This window comes from Fukomys damarensis, unplaced genomic scaffold (genome assembly GCF_012274545.1).
Source record: "Fukomys damarensis isolate Sample0158 unplaced genomic scaffold, DMR_v1.0_HiC HiC_scaffold_15, whole genome shotgun sequence".
In the NCBI taxonomy this organism is placed as follows: domain Eukaryota; kingdom Metazoa; phylum Chordata; class Mammalia; order Rodentia; family Bathyergidae; genus Fukomys; species Fukomys damarensis.
In genome coordinates this window covers 4,586,138-4,604,856 of record NW_022900927.1, presented here as the reverse complement: position 1 = coordinate 4,604,856, position 18,719 = coordinate 4,586,138, and the positions used below count along the sequence as shown (strand labels likewise).

At 54.3% G+C, this 18,719-nt stretch overlaps 1 protein-coding gene across 4 annotated transcripts in view; it reads right to left on the bottom strand.

Moving 5' to 3' along the window:
- Window positions 1–204: 204 nt before the first annotated feature.
- The window catches only part of Nckap5l (NCK associated protein 5 like), a 36,540-nt gene continuing 18,025 nt past the window's right edge, over window positions 205–18,719 (bottom strand). Inside the window, exons 2-14 of one of the 4 annotated variants that reach the window (XM_010623642.2) lie at window positions 15,282–15,342; window positions 14,294–14,382; window positions 12,833–12,961; window positions 11,885–11,953; window positions 11,762–11,800; window positions 11,442–11,561; window positions 8,497–8,610; window positions 4,932–7,537; window positions 3,362–3,524; window positions 3,090–3,171; window positions 2,492–2,800; window positions 2,267–2,409; window positions 205–1,961 (exon numbers count right to left, since the gene is read on the bottom strand). In XM_010623642.2, coding sequence (XP_010621944.1) covers window positions 1,749–1,961; window positions 2,267–2,409; window positions 2,492–2,800; window positions 3,090–3,171; window positions 3,362–3,524; window positions 4,932–7,537; window positions 8,497–8,610; window positions 11,442–11,561; window positions 11,762–11,800; window positions 11,885–11,953; window positions 12,833–12,955 — 3,981 coding nt within the window. In that variant the 5' untranslated portion in view covers window positions 12,956–12,961; window positions 14,294–14,382; window positions 15,282–15,342 and the 3' untranslated portion in view covers window positions 205–1,748. Of the gene's footprint in view, window positions 1,962–2,266; window positions 2,410–2,491; window positions 2,801–2,913; window positions 3,172–3,361; window positions 3,525–4,931; window positions 7,538–8,496; window positions 8,611–11,441; window positions 11,562–11,761; window positions 11,801–11,884; window positions 11,954–12,832; window positions 12,992–14,293; window positions 14,383–15,281; window positions 15,343–18,719 lie in introns of those variants that run through there. The other 3 variants (XM_010623643.2, XM_010623641.2, XM_033763544.1) reach the window with 3 other exon arrangements.

The window sequence follows — 18,719 nt, the reverse complement described above, 5'->3', positions numbered from 1 at the left end:
GGGTCGTTCGGATGTGACACAAGTGCTCTACCACTGAGCTCATACTCAGACCTACAACTGAATCTTTCTTGGTTCTTCGAGACAGGGTCTCACTAGGTAGTTGAGACTGACGTGGAATTCACTATGTAGCCCAGGCTGATCTTGAACTCACGGCAATCCTACTGCCTCAGCCTCCTGAGTGCTGGGATTACAGGCGTGCGCCACCACGCCCAGCTAACAGAACTGAGTTTTGAATGCGCCTGGTAATACTCCCTGCCCAGGCAGCTCTGAAGCCTATAGCGTCAACATAGCAGGGCACATAGGCCACGTCTCCAAGATCACACCTCCCACACACAAACTGTCCAGAGTCCCAGGCACAAGTCCAGGGTTCCAAGTGTGTGTGCTGCCAGGCAGTCTTCAAAGTTGTTGTGGGGAGGCGGCCAATGTCAGTGCCATTAGGGTGCTTGGGACCAGAGTCAAGTATTTTCCTCGCTGGCTGGCCCGTGTCAATGACCTGGTTGCTCTGGCTCACTTGTGGGTCCTTGCCTAGCTTCATGTCCAACAGGAAGTCCACAGGAAATCTGAAATAGCTCTCAGAAGCCTGGACCTTCCCCAAGGGCTCATTTCTGCTGTCCCCCTCTTAAGCTGACAGTGTTAGAGCCGTGCTCTTGTTGGGATGAGGTACACACTGGGCTTCCCTCTGATCCTCTTCCCTCAGTCTGAGATTAGAAGGCGGCAGAAAGTTGTGTGACCAGTTATCTCTACCTGGCCTCCAGGCCTGGAAGCTCTGAACTGGCTTGTGAACCCCCTCCCGTCTCCAGGAGCCTGAAGGACACCCTCGGTCATGGGTCATTCTCTCCTCCTCCCACTCCAAGGGGCTGCCCAGCCTTCTGCCCACCCAGGGTAGCCCATCCCCCCAGGTACAACAGCGTTCCAGGCCCATGCAGGCCTTTCTGCAGCCTTCAGTTACCTCTTAGCCAGCTCCCCTGGTGTGTGTGTGGGGGCTGCCCCCCAAGGCCCTGAGGTCCTCAACCTGGCATCCACACAGAAGCCACTCACCTGTCCACCCAAGTCCTGGCACACAACAAGCTGAGTCAGAGTAGGGAGGGGCCTCCACGTTTTATTAGGGTTACGGCAGCAGCAGAGGCTGGAGGCAGAGCAGCCAGATAAATTAACCGCAGTGTGGGTTGGGGAGAGGCGACTGGGCCAGGTGCTTTTATATAAAAAAAAACCAAAAACCAAAAACCAAAAACCAAAAACCAAAAACCAAAAAAAAAAGAAAAGACAACAGACCCCAAAGACATGGGGCAGGGGAGGGCAGCACCATTCAGACAGCAGGGAGGACCAGGGCAGAGAGAGAAGGCAACTTGTCCTCCTCACCCTCAAAGTCCACCAACATGGGTCCTCCAGAATGGCCCCACGGGGGCTTTGGGCCAGGGGAGCAGCCAGGTTGGGCAGAGATGGCACAGCTGGTGGGCAGGAAGCCCAGCACCACAAGTTGGCTCAGCCTGATGCAGGAGCTGGGACACATGGCCTTGACCCTCCAAGTCCCTCAGAGGAAGAGCCTTATTCTGCACAAGTGAAGGGACCAAGGATGGGGTCTCTCCCTGAGCTGAGCGGAGTCATCTCATACACAGCAGCAGTGGGTAGCGGGGTGTATCAGGGACCCCGTCATCTTCCCTCCACTGAAGGCTTTAGGGGTGGGACGTGAAGAGGACAGGATAGTCTGTGCTCCCCAGCTGCAGAGGGACTGTGGTGGGTGCTGCCCCTCAGCCCTGACTCCCACAGGAGGAGAGCGAGTCATAGAGCGAGTCACTGAGGGACTCTGAGGTCTCAAGCCCTGGAGCGCCCCCACTGGCCACTCTGCCTTCCTCGCCCATGTCTGACGTGCTGGGGGTGCGACTGCCCCCAAATACTGGGCCTTGGGGCGTAGCAGGTGGACGGTTGGGCTCCAGGTTCCGCTTCCGGTCCACAGGCAGGGCCTAGAAAGAAGGGACTGCTGGGAGGACACTCCTACCACCTCTTGGCCCAGGCTGAGGGGTGGTGCCACTGGGTCCACTGAGGTGGGACCAACTTCAGAGGAGGTGTGACTACATCCAGTGCTACCACCGCTCTAGCAGGTGACAGAAACTCTCTCCTCAGGAGGCGCAGGTGAGCTGCCAGAGTTGGCCTCCAGGGCTGACCTCCAGGGCTGTGCAAGACAAAGGCTACACCTCACCCAAGAAACCCACGTCTGACCCAACTGCCCCCTGGTTCTTTTCCCTTTTTCCCTTTCTTCAAGTCTCACCATGGGGGTCCTGGGCAGCCCCTCCAGTTGTCGGGGTGGGCACAGGAAAGGGTCAGAGGAGCTGCTGGCTGCCCTGGTGTTGGGGAACGTCCAGTTCTTGGCCAGCTGGACGGGAGGGGGAGGGCCTGAGTCTTCGCAGGGATCTGTCCAGGAACAAAGGGCAGTGGATGGAGCAGTCCAGCAGGGGGCCCACTCCTAGGACCCCACCCCCAGCAGGACACTCACCATCAGGACAGGCCGGGTGGCCCCGGTGGCTGGGAGTGGAGGTGAGCAGGGCGGGGAAGGCCGGCATGCTGGGGTGCCGCCCGCTCACCAGAAGCTCCTCTATGCCTGGCACCTCCCGCTCCAGGGTATGGGCGCGACGGGGGACTTTGGTAAGGGCTGGGGGCCGGGCTGGGGGCAACCCTGGTGGGGGGTCCAGCCGTGGTGGCTTGGCCTTGGGAAGATTCTTGCTGGGGGTTCCACTGCTGCCATGGTCTGGGGGTGGGAAGGTCCCAATGCCACTGTCCAAGGTTCTCGTCAAGGAGCCACAGGCTAGGGAGAGGGCATGTGGCAGGTGTGAGGTGGGCATAGCCCAGTCCAGGGTCCCCCATGCCTCAGAGCCCCTCCTGGTCCAGCAGCCTCATCCCAGATAACCTCCCCTCATCCTGGACTGGGAGCAGGTATCCCTGAGGGGGGAGGGAAGGGGTTCTTCCCGTGTAGCACCAGGACCCAGAGCTGGACACTAAAACGGTACTCAGAGGCTGGCACCTGCCACGACGACAGGAAAGTGTAAAGAGGGAGGGGTGGGGGCAGTTCCCGTCCTCAGGCCGACCCTGCAGACCTGTGAAGTGTGAAGTGGGTACTGGCTCAGCCAGGTTGTCCTCCAAGGGCATCTCTTCCTGCCTCCCTGGCTCGCTGCTTGGCTGTGTGGGTACAGAAGACCTGAGTGTCCCCTTCCGTTCCTCCCCAAACCCCTAGAGTCTGAGCTGGCTCGCAGGAAGCTGCTCTCCCCTCCCCAGCCCCTTTCAGCACGCTGTGACTTCTGGGTCCCAGGGAAGGGGAACCCTCCAGAGAGCCAAGCCCTTCTACCGGGCTCCTGTCCCAAGAACTCACCTTTCCAGGAGGTTTTCTGCAGCCCTGAGGTGGGCCCACCAGGCCATTCCGGGGCCCACAGGCTGGCCAGGGGCTCTTGGGGTCGGAGGACACAGGCTGGAAATCCCCATACTCAGGCTTGGCCTCCCGCCAGCTCTTTGGTGGCAGCTCCTTACCATCCACCCTAGGAGCAACAGTGCAGAAGGAGGTGAACAAAGTCGGTGCCCAGCAAGCATGCTGGCTGCTAGGGTCTGAGTGTCCCCCAAGACTTCAGGGGTTGAGTCTCATCTTCACTGTGAAATAAACCTACCCTGACTATGTTGCTGAGAATGGACCTCTGGGGGGAAGGATCAGCATTGGATATGGTCTTTAGGGTAGAGCCCTCAAGACAGAATTCTTTACCAAGAACGGTGCACACCTACAGTCCCAGCACTTGAAAGGCTTCCACAGGAGGATCACTGTGAATTCGAGGCCAGACTGGGCTACACAGTGAGTTCAAGGCCAGCCTGAACTGCACAGCAAGACCCTATCTCAAAACAAACCAAAACAAGAGAAATACCAGCACAGCCATCCATACCTGCAGGCTTAGTTTTTTTTCTTTTTGGTACCGGGGATTGACCTTGGGTCCTTGCACTTGCGAGGCAGGTGGCGGCACCAGTGAGCTAAATCCCCAGCCCTGGCTCCTTGTTTCTTACTGTACAACACCCTATGGCACCTCAGTACTGAATGAAGCAGAAAGGCAGGCCATCAGCAGATGAGGCCCCTAGAGGTTGCACTTCCAGAACCATGTGCCAAGATAAATCTTATTCTTTTAAAAAGTAGCCTACCTTGGGTATTTAATTACAGTAATGAGAAACAGATGAATGCGCCAGCCTTGCACCCTTCAATGGTGCAAGGTCTAGTGAGGCACTCCCTGCCACCCACCTGGGGGAAGGGGACATAGCACTGGCAGCTGTTCCCATCAACCCTGACACTGGCAACAGCAGGGGAGAAGGAAGGAGACCTCCTCCGAAGACACCCAAGATCAACACGTTCTGGCACATTGGAAGACCAGGTCTCAATCTTGCCTGTTCATAATACGCCCTGCTTTCCCCTCTGATCATACTATCCAAACCTTGTGCCAGCCCACCCGAGCCCTTCTTCTGCACTTTCTGCCTCATGGGGCTGGAAAAAGCAACCCCAAGATGAGTGGGCTCCTCCTCCAAAACACAGCTCCCCTTATGGCAGGTGCTAAAAGATGGGAAAGGGACTCTCCTTTTCCCTTCCTGAAGACCTTCACCAGGTCCTGCACTCACTGTACTACCGTATGCAGGTACCTTAGGCCACCCCAACTGACACAAGACAATCCAGTGAAACGGGACTGTTTTCAACTGAGAGCTGGTACAGGCAAGGGTGACGACAGCCAGCCAATGACAGAGGGAGTAGAGGCGATTCAGCCCTCAATTTTCCTGCAGGTGAGGCTGCTAGCCTGTAGAAGCTCTGGAGGCCTCCTATCACCTTTGACTTCTGGAAGCCCGAGCTTCAGTACAGTCCCAGAGCAGAAGCAGCCGTGTGCCCAGCCCAGTGGGTACCTGGTGTCGCGAGCCCTCACCTGTTGAGCAGCTGTTGCATGAAGGTGTCTGCACCCTGGTACATGCCAACCAGGGGGCTCTGCACCTGTCCCAGACCCTGGCCGGGTCCTGAAGCCGAGCCCCCGGGCCGTGGGCGGGTCCTGCTGCTCAAGTAGGCCTTCTCCTCCTCCAGGGCCCGGCGCAGGTCTTCCGCTTTAGCCATCAGCTTGGAGATGTTGAGGCTCTCAGGCTCCAGCTTTCGGGCTTCTACCTTGACCTCCTTCCGGAGCGGGGAGACCCCACTGGCCCCTTCCTTGCTCTTGGTGGCCTCTGTGCGGCGGTTCAGGGCTGGCAGCTTGCTCTTCTTAAGGCCAAACCAGCTGGCAATGCTGCTGGTGCTTCGGTGCTTGGCCTCAGAGCCTGGCGCCCGTTCCTGGCCCTGGAGCCGCAGCACATTCTCCTCGATGCCCTTCATCACCTTCTCCTCAATGGCTGAGTGTGGGACAGAGCCCTCAGGGCCCTGGCTTGGGTTGGGGGGGCCCGGTATTGGTGATGTGGGCTGACCTGTGGCACTGCTGCAGTCTGCCCAAGACGAGCCCTTCCCCTTGTCAGGCTTGGGGGGCTCCTTCGGGATCAGGGGAGGCCCGGGTCGGGGCACCACCTTGGTGGGTGACTTGGAAGGTAGCTTTGTAGGGCTGCTGTGAGGACTTTTGCTGGGTTTTCCGAGGCTGGGGGCTGAGGTGGGCACTTTTGCAGGGGTGCGGGGAACCTGGGGACACAGGGCTCCTGCCAGCCGACTCTTGGCCAGTTCCACTTTGGTGAGGCAGCTTCTTGGTGAGACAGGCTCTAGGTCCACACGGGCTCCCATGGAGTGGGAGGAGTAGACTCGGGCCACAGGATCCCCCAGTCCAGGTTCCTGCTGCTTCAGGCTGCTTGTGCCTAAGGCCACTGGCCCCCGCAGAGGCCCCTTAGCCTCTGGCTGCTCAAGGGGTCGAGTGGTGGGGGGAACCACGTCTCCAGTACTCTCTCCTGACCTCCCTGGCCCCCGGGCCTTCTCAGTGCCAGGCCTGGCTGGCACCCCATTTTTCTCTGGACCCAGGGGCCCCTCGGGGCCTGTCTTTAGCTTCCCCAGGGCCACCAGTCTGTCCCGCAGGGGTGTGAAACTGGGATCCCCAGATCGCCGCCCTGACCCCTGGCCAGGCTTCTTGGATGAGCTGCCTGGGGTCCTGCGGCCAGGGTGGGGAGACTCCAATCCTGCCTTATCAGAACTCTTCTCTTGGGGGCTTCCACAGGGGCAGGATTCTGAGAGGCAAGGGCTAGGGGGAACTCCAGGGCTTCTGAGGACCTCAGGGGCCTGTGGTACCTCGAGAGTCAGCAGTGGGGAGGGGGGTGGCTCTGGGGAGGACCCTTTAAAGGTGCCCCGGGAGAGGTCCAGGATGTTCTCATAGCAGGGAGACACCACTGGGCCTGGGGACAGTGCGGTGGGCAAGGCTGACTGGGGGGGTCTGAGCTGTGCGGAGTCCGGGATGGTGGAGCAGAGTGAAGGGCTGGTGGGCAGACCCTGTGCCCCCTCTGGGGACAGTTCTCCTCCACCCAGACCTCTGCGGGCCAGCAGTGGGGAGGGGCTGCCATCTGAGCCACTGTTGCGACAGGGGATTCTTGAGTTCCTGGGAAGTTGGGGGCTGAGCTGGGGGCCACCCGGACTGGGGACTTTCTCTGAGGCTGGAGGCAGCTTGAGGAACTTGAGACTTCTGGCAGGGGAGGGCAGCAGGAGTCCTTGGGCTTCCCCAGGAGAAGGGGGCCCCATTTGGAGCTTGCTTTTCACCTGAGATGAGGAGTGGGGATGGCCGGGTTGCGACCCCAGTGGGACGTCCTCTGTACACACGAACTCGCTAAGGAAGGGGAGGGACCCCTGGCCCTCTGAGGTAGCACCAAAGCCCAGTCTGTGGGCCTCTGGGGTACCCCCACCCCAAGCTGTCTTTGGGAGGCCTTTGGATTTGGACAGCTGCAGGGGGCCCTGGTCTGGGGAGGATGGGTGCCCAGGACCTGGGTGGTCCCCGTTGAGTGGGCCTGCAGCCCCGGCCAGGAAGGCCTGTAAGTAAGTCTCTGTGTCCTCAAGGAGCTGGCCCAGGTTCAACTGCTTTCGGGCCAGGGCACCCAGCAGGGTGTCGGGGCTGGGTGCCTCATTGGGGTCACCTGCCTCATCAGAAGAGGAGGAGGAGCTGCTGCCTGCTGCACAATGTGGGCCGGAATTGGTGCCCTGCACCTGTGGTGGGGCCCTACTAGGGCCCCAAGGCCGCCTACTATTCTCTTCTTCCCCTGGACCCCCCAAGAGGCGCTCCCAGTGCAGCAGACCTCCCAGGCTACCAGGGCCAACTAACAGGTAGGGGGCCCAGGGTGAGGGTTCAGGCTGTGGGGGGCCACATAGCTCGCCGTTGATGGGTTCGGGGGAGCCAGGACCCTGGCCTGAAGGCCGCCAGGAGGTGGCAGGTGAGCACAGGAGCAAGGGGTCAGTCTCTTCCAGGGCTCGCAGCACCTCCAGAATCTGGGCTTTCTTCCGAAGGAATGGGGACAGGGCATCCAGTGCTGAGGTGGGGACAGATGGGGGGCCTGGGCCTCCCGGCCGCAGCTGCTGCTCCCAACACACCTGGGTTGGGGGAGAAGAGACATGAGGAGATCGTGTGCAGCTGGCATCCGACTCCAGGCCCAGGTCTTGAGCTGGGCATAACTGAACACACTAGGACCAGGGCTGACCTGGTTGTGTGTGTCTGAGTCTCCAAAAAGAATTTTCAGCTCTTAGGATATGAGGGCTCAGCTTCCTCAGGGGTTGCTGAGCCCTAGTGACCCCAACTCTTGTCGCTGGCTCACTTGGGACAGGGTGGGCACCCCATATCCCCTTTCTGATTATCTCCACAGCTGTTTGGATTGGCACAGCTGACCAGCTACAACTCCGACCTCTGTTTGTCCCAGAGGGGAGGCCTGTTCATTTTTCAGGCTCTGGAAAGAACAGTGTGTCAAGAAGGTACGTGATGTGGCCAAGACCTTATTCAGGCATGGAAGACAAGCCCAGGCCTTCCCTGCTGACCTGGTCCCTAGTGGGAAGAGAGGACTGGGGAAGACTCCATGAAAACCCTTCCCTGTCACTACTCAGCCTCTCCTCAAGTCTGGGACAGTGCTTAGCCACACTGGGTCAGACTGTGTATGTTCAAATGCCAGTTCCACCGAGCTATCTGACTTTTGGTAAGTTATTTGACTTCTAAGCTTCATGATGTCATCTGTAAAATGAGACAGCAATTAAAATGAACCTCATAAAGTAAGATAAAAGAGCCCCAGTGTACCCTGCACAAAATAAAGAGTTCAGCAAGTGTTAACTGTGACTCTCGCTGCATTACTAATGCATTTGCTCACAGGCCAGTGGCCGGGGGTGGGGAATCTTTTTTTCCTGGTATGAGGCCGACAGCTGAGGGATCACACTGGCAGCCTGGACAGGAGTCTGTACACGGGAAGCAGCCATTCCTGTGGGGCTCATTAGGAACCAGCACGGGAGCACCAGCTGACTGGCCCCTGGCCAGCAAAGCCACAGAACACTGTGCCCAGCACTCCTACCTCTCTCTGCCCAGCACACTGCCCCAGAGGCAGCAAGGTGGCTGGTCCCTCGGCGGTACTCAGGGAGGGGGAGGCTGGTGGCTCTGAGGGCGGCTGGAGGGGGGTGAGTGGGAGCTGCAGAGGAAAAGGAGAGTTAGTGTGGTTTCTATCTGGCCCCTCATGAAGCCCAGCCGTCCCTCCCAGGTGCGCCCTCCAGGAATGTCTCCTGCTCCACGGTGTGGCTCTTGCTGGTGAGAAAGAAGAGCCTCAGACACCATAGCACAAGCGCAGGCGGTGGTGAGGGAGGACTGGACAGAGGAAGGGAGGACCCTGGGGCCAGCGGGCAGTGCAGCTAAAATGTGGGCACCCCCTTGGCTCCAGCACCATGTTGCTTTACTGGAAGGCCTCGTCTTCTACTACAGAGAGGCCATCAGGAAGGGCCCTTTCTGTCTGACCACCTGTGATCCAAGGACGCCTGAGACTGATGCCTAGAGGGTCTTAGAGAAGAGATGGCTCCCAAACAGGGCTCATGAGAAAGGTCTACTCTGAGGAGTATAAAAGTAGGATTTAATCATAGACCGCTTCTGGTTCTTGAGAAAGTGATTTATTTCTCCTGGGCATTATGACTTTACCTGTTCCCTTGCCCTCACTTACCACAACTATAAACCTGTCTCCGTAGCATCTCTCAGCCTTACCTCTGGCTATCTGCAGCCAGCTCCTTTTACCTGAGCATTCCTGCTTCCGGTTTAGATGCTGTTTGGTGTTTCCATCGATCTCCTTGACCTGCTTTGGGGGCCTTTCTACCTTCCATGCACAAGGCAGCCTAAAGCATCTCTTTCTTTTTCTTTCTGTCATACTGAGGATTGAACCCAGGGCTTCACACAGTAGGCAAGCACTCTACCACTGAGCTACAGCCCCAGCCCCCTTTCTTTTTTTCTAAAGTACCTCTGTGCTCAAAAGCCTCCAACCCTGCCACTGCCCCCCTAAACAACTGACTTTCTCTGTGAAACCTAAAGCCTAGCCTTCAGGCACCCTCTCACCAGTACCAGTTCTTTCTCCTGGTGCCATCTTCAGCTCTTGTCACTCAGTGGACAGTGATCATGGAACTTTTTTGTGGGGGCGGGGAGGAACCAGGGATCAAACGCATGACCTTGTGCTTGCAAGGCAGTGCAGCGCCACTGAGCTAAATCCCCGGTCCCTGATCATGATCTCTTGATTTAGCCATGCCGGGCGGAACAGTTTGGTGCTCCCTAGGCTTCCCTGCCCATGAAGCTTTGCACATGCAGCTCTTTCCAAAGGGAATCGCTGTCATCTCCTTACAGAACCTGAGGGCTTGTCTCCCAAGTGCCTGGACAGACAGCACTGTCCCATATGGCTTTGTGGCATGCCTGTCTGTAGACCTGCCTCTCAGCAGTCCCAGCCTCCCAGGATTATGTCACCCTGCACAAGCCACAGCCCCGACGGCCCTGCAATTCAGTCCAATTCCACACATGTTGGCAAAGGTACTGCTTACAATAAGAATTAATTAACATTTGCTCAAGGAGCTTTCATCCTAGCATGGTACAAACTGGGAATCACATTAATAATGATAAATAGCTGCATTTATTGATCTCTGATGGGCCAAACCTACATATGATTTAATCTTTACAACAATCTGCAATATAGATATTTTTGTTTCCATTTATAAGACAAAAAAACCCAAACAAACAAACAAAAAAACCCCACAACCCTATAGTTTTTTTTTTTTTTTTTGGTACTGGGGATCAAACTCAGGTCCTTACGCTTTCAAGGTAGGCGGAGGAACCACTGAGCTAAATCCCCAGCCCCGCCCCTTCCTTATAGTTTGTAAAGTTAGGTAATTCACCCAAGGTTCTTTCTATTATATCATGTTACTCCTGGGAAAGGTAATCTGTTGTCCAAAATACCAAGGTATCCCAAAATTCATTTAGGTAAAACAATAAATGCCTTAAGGCTGCTCTCCTCTCTGTCACCAGTAGTCACTGAGAAGTGGTGAGCTGCATTGCTGTGCCTTGGCCTTAGGGGATCCTACGTGACCCTGCAGCAGAAGAGAGGTGTCTGCGGTGTACACTACCAACTGGGACCCAGTTCTGCACTGTCTGGGTAAGAGGGCTCCCCGTGAACAGAGGGATTCTCTGCTCAGGGCTTGTGGGTCAAGAGCTGCCTGGTTTGCATTCAGACAGAGCCAACATGACACCCCTCCTCCCACAGAAAGTGCTTTTCTTCTTGTCAAAATGGGAGGAGGGGTTGGCTGACCCCAACTTGCTGCTCCCTTTGGCCATGGGAGCTGCTCCTGATCCTCCCACCCCCATGCCTCAACCCACCTCTGGGAGTTCTGACAGAGTATATCACCACGTGACATCTTACCTCAGTCCCAGGAGCCTCCTGCTGCTTCTGGGGAAGGTGTGTGTCAGGACTAGCAGTAGAGACAGCGTCTATGAACACGTGTGCGCCCACGGAGGGTGTGTGCAGCTGTCTGCGCCCACAGAATTATGAGGACAAAGTGCCTTTCCTGAACTTTCTGCGACACCAAGCCCTGGGCTGCTTGTGCAAGGCCCCACCCCTGGCCCTGGACAGGAAGAGGCCATGTCAGTGGCCAAAGGGGCCTCTTGGGAGCTTGAAATAATTGCACTTGCAGCCTCCACCCATCTCCCCACATAGGGCGGGGGCACTCGAGAGCTCTCTCTGTCAATAACAAGGGATGCTATCCTGCTGGGTGGTCACTGGGAGGTGGGCAAACAGCCACACTTGTGAGGACTCAGGTCATTTTCACCCCATGTAAAGTGCAAATCTATGAGGCCGGGCAGGCCTTCCCTGAATGGCCACAGCCTCCACCGTGGAAGGGGTGCGGCTGATGACTGATGGCCTCCTTCGCAGGTAGAGAATGTGATGACCCCGAGGGGCAGGAAGCCGACTAAGGGAGAGGAGGAAGAAATGTGTGTGCCTACCTGGGACAGGGAGCCCGTGGTGAGCTGGAGTTTCTGCTGGAACAGGGCACTCAGCATCTGGTTCTGCCGTTCCAGGTCAAACACTCTCTTTTTCAGCTTGATGCACTCTTCCCGTAGGTCCTGTGCCCTCCGCCGGGAGGTGAAGAAGCAAAGGAGAGGATGGCAGAGAGAGGGAGAAGGAAGTGAGCACAGGGTCGGCACATTTTCTAGTTTGTTTACCTCCTTGGTGGGGTCCTTGGCAAGGGTCTTCCCGACTGTACCCAGGGCCTCTCCCACGGTAACTGGGCTTAAGGGTGACAATGTCTCTTGTGGCCACTCACCTTCTGGTTCAGCAGTGCCTGCACCACATGGTTGGCAACCTGGGGACAAAAAGTCAAAGGTGAAGCTGACAAGCGATGCCCCCCTCCCCTCCCAGGTGCAGTCCCACTGCAGACCCCACAGACCTCATCCAGACAGCGCTCATATGTCTCCCGCTGGTTCTCATTGGCCTGGGCAAGTGCCGAGTTCTCTGCCTGCAAAAGTGAAGGAGGATGAAGATAAGAGGAAGGCTTTGGGACTATTCTTCCTCCAGGGCAAATTCCTTTTGGGGAAGAGGAGACAAGGAGTCTACTAGCTACAGCCCATCAGAGGCCATCTGCAGAGAGAGACTGAGGGCAGCAGGAGTGCAGAGGTGAGATGGACAGGTTTTCTGTAAACCTCAACCTCAGGCAGTGAGGCCGGGGGCTGGAGAGACACAGTGGCCAGGAGGACACCAATGGGAGGGACCAAAAAGAACCTTCATTTTTTCCCTGGGCACAGGAAGCTGGAGAGAAGACAGTCTTTTTTTCTTTTCTAAGTTTATTTTATTTATTTATTTATTTTTGGTACTGGGGATCGAACTCGGGTCCTTACACTTGCAAGTCAGGCTCTGGAACCACTGAGCTAAATCCCCAGCCCTATTTGTTTTAGTTCTTGAGACAGGATCTCACTGTGTAGTCCAGACTGGCCTCAAACTTGTGGCAATCATCCTGCCTCAGCCTCCCAATCTCAGCACATGCTGAGATTACAGGTGTGTGCCACCACACCTGGCTGAGGACAGGGTCTTAAGAATGTGGCAAAGGGCTTTTGTTTGAGGATCCCTGCCCAGGTCATCTAACCCCTTCTTTCTTTCTGTGGCCTCTGTCACCACCTTTTCCCTAGAGTCAGTAAGAGCACCAAGGGGGAGAAGAGGTATTTGAGGTTAGGACAGCGTACCCAGTTCACGCTTCCTGTCCTCAGGCTGGAGGGCTAAGAGCAAGGAAAGGGCGTACTGGAAGAGCTGTGCTAACAAAGTGTTCAGCTTCCTCCAGCCTGGTCGAGGGGCCAGGAGGATGGGCCACCCCTACCCGAAACCCTGCCCCTGCCACACACACCTCCAGCTCCCGCAGTCGATGCAGAAGCTCCTGGCAACTGCCAGGCTCCACGCTGCCATCAGCACCTTCTCCCGGCACTGGGTATCCAGGGCCTCCGGGCATCTGGTCCATGGCCTCTGACATCAGGCCCTGAGGATGAAAGACAGAAGTCCCAGCACGCTATGCCAGGGCAGAGGAGGAGAGAGGACAGAGAGGAGGCTCTTCAGGGTTCTTAGAGTTTAGATTGGTGCGATCGTGTGCCATGGACATTGTAACACTCAGGCTGGCACACTCTTCCCATCGTGGGAACAGAGACTGTTCGTTCACAAACTCCCACGTTTGCATACACCCTGTCACAGGTCAGACGGGCCCTGAACTCTCCACAGGGAACAGCCTCAACCTGGCCAGCGAGTCAGCCTCCCTGTGCTGCAGCATCCACAACTTTTTTTTTTTTCAAAGTGCAACATTTTAATTTTACAATTATATTTGTGTGTAAGTCTTTATATAGAAAACATTTACATTTTCTCTGACTAGGTAGGACATGCCTTTGAATCTTTACAGGTAAGGTAAGACCACATGCAAACAGAAGGTAGTCATAATATCCTATTCTGTCTGAATCAGCTCCGTTGGGTGTTTAGGGGAAACACCTTTAAGAAAGTGTACATAGTCATAAAATGGAGAGTGTTAAAGGCAGTAAAAATGATATGGTACAAATGATTACTCAATTTTTAAAAAACATATGATATACCTTGTTTAGAGAGAAGTGGGTTTGGTTGCTGAGTGCAAATTGCAAGACAATTCTACACCTGTATTATTATGTATGCAGAAACATACATATCTGTGTTCTTGAGACGACCAGACTATAAGTACATTTCTTTTCCTTTTGTTTTCTTTGTGGGACCAGGGATTGAACTCAGGTCCTTGTGCTTGCAAGGCAGGTGGTAGACCACTGAGTTGAACCCCCTGCCCTTAGAAATACATGAAAAATTATTATTGTTTTAAATTTAAAAATTTTTTAGTACATGTTTACAGTGTCCCCATTTAAGAAACAACACCAATGTCTCCTAGTCTCAAAAACAAAAAACAAAAAACAAACAAACCCACATGTAATCCCAGCACTCTGGGTGGCTGGGGAAGGAAGACTGCAAATTCAAGCTCAGCCTGGGCAACTTAGTAACTTAGTGAGACCCTGACTCAAAAAACAAAAACAAAAACAAAAAAACAAGTCTGTAGATGTAGCTCAGTGCAAAGGCCCAGGGTTCAGTCCCCAGCACTACAAAACAAACAAAATACCCTATTCAAAACAGCAATAATAGCAATCTAAGGTAACAAAACAACTAGGATTTTGTCCTGAGGGTCTGTGGTCCCTTGCCTGGGGTGGGGAATGTGTAAGGCAGTGGCCCACAGACAAATCCTAGCTTCATAGCCCAAAGGCTCTTGCTCGCTCTGCTGGGGGAAAGCTTGCTTAGCTTGTTCACTCACTTGGTCAGCTTACTGATTCTCGGCTTCCCAATTCTGAAAATGGGCAGAGGGTCCTTCCTGACAGGTCACTGTGAATCACACGTGAACACCTGTGGGCAACACCCTGAGAAGTAGGCTGCAGTGTCACAGCGATGCTGGCGCGGGGCCCACCCCAGCGCTGGCTCTCATTTCACTTGCCCCTCTCCCTGGCTGTCATATCCTCCTCACACACTGGACAGTGGGCTGCGTCCTGTGTGCCTTCGACACTCCCCTCTCCGAGCTTCAGCTGTCCTAGACACCTAGACTGACAAGAGATGGGGGCGCACTGCATTGAGGGCCCTGCCTGACAGCCTTCGTGTGCACTCTGGCCTCTGCAGGGGCCACTGGCACCACCTTCCTTTCCTCTTCTCTCCTCATGGCCTACACTCCAGCTCTCCTGCAGTTCTGTAATGGTCTCCCCCACCACACTGTCCGCTCCCAAGGACAGGGACCTTGAACTCACTTCCGGGTGCAAACCCTCACTCCTGGTGTGCACCTGGCATGTCGGAGACAGACCAATGACAGAGCGACTAGTTTATCACAGACCACACAGACACAGTGGGCTCCTCACTGCTTTGCACTCGCCGTTCCTCTGCCCCCGCCAGATGTGTGCCATCATTACTGTCTGCAACTGATGCGTCTTTATCTCCTATTGGAGTTCCCACTTCTCTGCCAGAGCAAAGTGGTCACTTCCTTCTGCACAAATACTGTGGAGGTTTCCAGCAGAAGGGAAACCCTTACTGTAAAAGGCTGGACAACCCACCCACCCCTGACTACTCTGCTGCCTTTTCCTTGCCCCTCTGAAGCCTTGACAAAGTGGCTCAGAGCTTTAGGACCACAGAGGGGGGCCCCTGACACCTCATCCCTTGTACCTGAACCTTGCTCCTGTTCTCCATGGTGGGCCCAAGGATGCCTCTCCCACACACCCCTCTCTCCATCACCAGCATGCACAAGCCCTAGAGCCTCTCACCTGTCTTGGTTCTCTACCCAGGCTGGGATGCTCACTCTAGCAGCCAGAGCGGTCACCTTGCCTGTGGAGAAATGGAGATGATGTCAGCCATATACTTTACAAGCATCTCTTTGGCTTCTGCTGTGAGCCAGGTGCTGGGACATGGGGAAGAACAAGCTCGAAAGCCCTGCCTTTATGAAGCTGCCACTTTCCTGGCTGGGGGCAGACAGTAAACAACTGTCACGACAAGGCACTGAGAGATGGCGACCAGGCAGAGAGCCAAGAGAAGTCTAGATGAGATCCAGGTAGGAAGAGCACTCAGGGCAAAGGAAAGAGCCGTTGTTCAAGTGAGTCACACCTGGTGCTTCACCAGCTTCCAGAACACATGCTGCCTTCTCCAACCCTCATGACCACAGAGGGAGGAAAATGCTGTAATCCAGTTCCATGTTTGAGGAAACTGAGGAACAGGAAGTCATGCTGGCATACTCTCAGAGTATCCTGTGTGTGAATGTACCATAGTGGGAAAGGGGCTTCTGAAAATGGAGAAAAAAAAAAAAAAATAACTGGGTCGGGTATTTAGCTCAGTGGTGCCGCCACCTCGCCACCTGCTTCACAAGTGCGAGGTCGTGAGTTCGATCCCCGGTACCAAAAACAAAAAAACAAACCTGTGTAATTCATTTGTTTATTTTTTTGGTATGGGGGATCAAACTCAGGACCTTGTGCTTCAGAGGCAGGTGGCAGCCTCACTGAGCTAAATCCCTGGCCCTGTAATACTTATTTTTAACACTCCACAACAATCTAAAATCCTTTGTTCTTTTTCTTTTTTTGGTGATAAGTAGTTCAGACTGGCCTTGAACTCCTGGCAATCTTCCTACTTCAGCCTCTTGAGTGCCGGGATTACACCCATCTTAAAGTCCTTTTTTTATTTTTCCTGTTTTGGAGACAGGGTCTTGCTCTGTAGTTCAGGGTGAGCCTTGAACTCACTGTGTGGTCCAGCTTGGCCTCTAAAGTGGTGATCCTACTGCTTCAAGTGCTGGGATTACAGCGTGTGCCACCATGCCCAGCAATCCTTTGTTATTTTAACTGTGTTATGGATGTATTAGGTATAACTTGGTTTGTTCACAACACTGTCATGTTTGATTTATTTAGAAATGTATAGGCCTAGCCGGGTGTGGTGGCGCACACCTATAATCCCAGCACTCAGGAGGCTGAGGCAGGAGGATCACGGTGAGTTCAAGACCAGCCTGGGCTACATAGTGAGTTCCAGGTCAGTCTCAACTACACAGTGAGAGCCTGTCTCAAAAAACCAAAGAAATGTATAGGCCTGGAATAAAAGGAAAAGAAATTCAAGCAATATGTGATCCCTGGACAGCTCCCTCTTGCTCTGGCTGGAACTCCCATAGTCCTAGGAGAGGCCTGGCCCCAGAAATCACTAGCTTTGTCCCCAATCCTGCACCATTTATTTATCCAGGGCCTGGTATGTGCACATGTGCTCTATGAAGGACGAGAAAGCCGGGAAGGCTAAGGAAGAGAATAGGATAAATGGGGCAGTGTCCAGGGTCCAGAGAAGCATAAAGCAAAAGCTAGGATTTTGTGTTCTTCATGCAAAGACAAAATGCAAACAAAGGATGAAGTAGTTTAGTAGAGTATTTTCTCTAAAACAATAAAAAAAAAATCCAAGTCAGGAGTGAGGGCCATATTGTGAGGACTGGGCTGTGGACTTTGCGTGTGTGTGTGTGCACGCGTGCTGTGTTTTATGTCCTAAGGAGGTTGGAGCCACAAGCCAACCACTGCCATCCTCCAAATCTGAACCCCTACAGACCCCAGAGCAGGGCAGCCAAGTCCTGCTGTGATCTGTGGGAGACCTTCCTGAGGGTGACAGCAATGTCAGGCACAGCTCTGTAAGCCGCAGCTGGAGCCAAGCAGAGGCTCTGGAAATGCTGGATAAAGAAGGCTGTGACTCAGCCCCTTGTGCGAGAACCCTTTTAGCCTTTGTGCCACACTCTGGGACTACTCAGGATGGAGGGCCTTCTCCGCGTCTGCAGGGCTGCCACAGCAGAAGGCAGGAAGCTGCAACCTAGACATGTGAAGAGTCACCAAGGAAAGACTCAAATTTAAACTTAGGGGTGGAGAAAGGGGCTAAAGGAGTAGGGAAAGTGGGAAAGGTGGGGGAAAGCTAATAAGGGAAAAGAAAAAATATGAGAAAATGAAAAAATGGAAATGAAGTGTTTGTAAAGGGGGAGGGGGGAGGGGTGAAGGGAGGGCAGGGACAAGGGGAAAAATGAGAACCAAGACCTGTCGTGTAAAGGTACAAGATCCCAATAATGAATGTAACTGTACCGTATACCTAAAATGTACCAATAAACTGAATGAGGAAAAAAAAAAAAAAAACCTAGGGGTGGGAGGAGTGCACTTCTGGGAATGGGATTCAGAGTCTGAGCTTCAGATTTCTAATAAAATCCAGTCACAGTGGCATAAGCCTGTAATCCCAGCTAAGTGGGAGGCTGAGGCAGGAGGATGGTGAGTTTGCAGGCAGCCAGGGCAAATTAGAGACCCCAAGAAAGAGAAAAAGAGAGAAGGAAGAAAGGAAGGAAGGAAGGAAGAAAGCAAAGAAAAAAAAAAAGAAAGAAAGTGAGTTTCTTAAAGAAACTTCTTGTGTCTTTATCCTCTTCCAGGGAACACCAGGATGCACAGAGACACCACGTGACCTGCAGCTCCAAACCAGAGACTAACCAGGAACCTGGCCATTGGAAATCAGTGTATTTTGCCTACATCTTGGGGTGGTGGGGAAGGGCCAAACTAAGTCAGTTTTCCTGTGGTTGTCCATGTCAGTGTCCCCCTGGGGGAAAAATATTCCCCTCCTCCCTCAGGATTGACAACTCAGCACTCACAACTCTGTGCTCAGCTTTCCCCCTCCCCAGTCTCAGAGACCCTGGCCTAACTCCGGTCAGGATGGCTCTGCTTTCAAACACTCCTCCAAGTGGTCCCACGATGCACCCAGGATGTGGGTCCGGAGCACAGACGAGTCCAGGCTGGCTATAAGGGCTGGGAACTCAAACTTGAACTGGGAACTTTAGGAGGCCCCTCCCTACACACACAGGCCTGATTCACAGGGAGGGGACTTCAGTGCTGAGGGAAGAGATGGAAGGAGAGGGAGGAAGAGAGAGTGCTCTCTGGCTGCTCTCTTTGGTGGGGGGAGTTTTGGGCAGCTAGGGATAGGGGAAGGAAAACTGCTGTTCAGGAGTCTCTGGTAACCTGGGGATGTTGCCAAGTGGGTCTAGGTGACTGCTATCTCTGGCTTAGTCAGTCACATAGGGCCCTGCTTTATTCCTTGCCCCACTTTTTAGTGTACTGGGGATTTGCCTTGAGCTACACCTCCAGCCCCAGCCCTGCCTTCCCCTTTAAAGCCAGGAAGGGTCAGAGACTTGCAGGGCCTAAAAAAAAAAAAAAAAAAAAAAA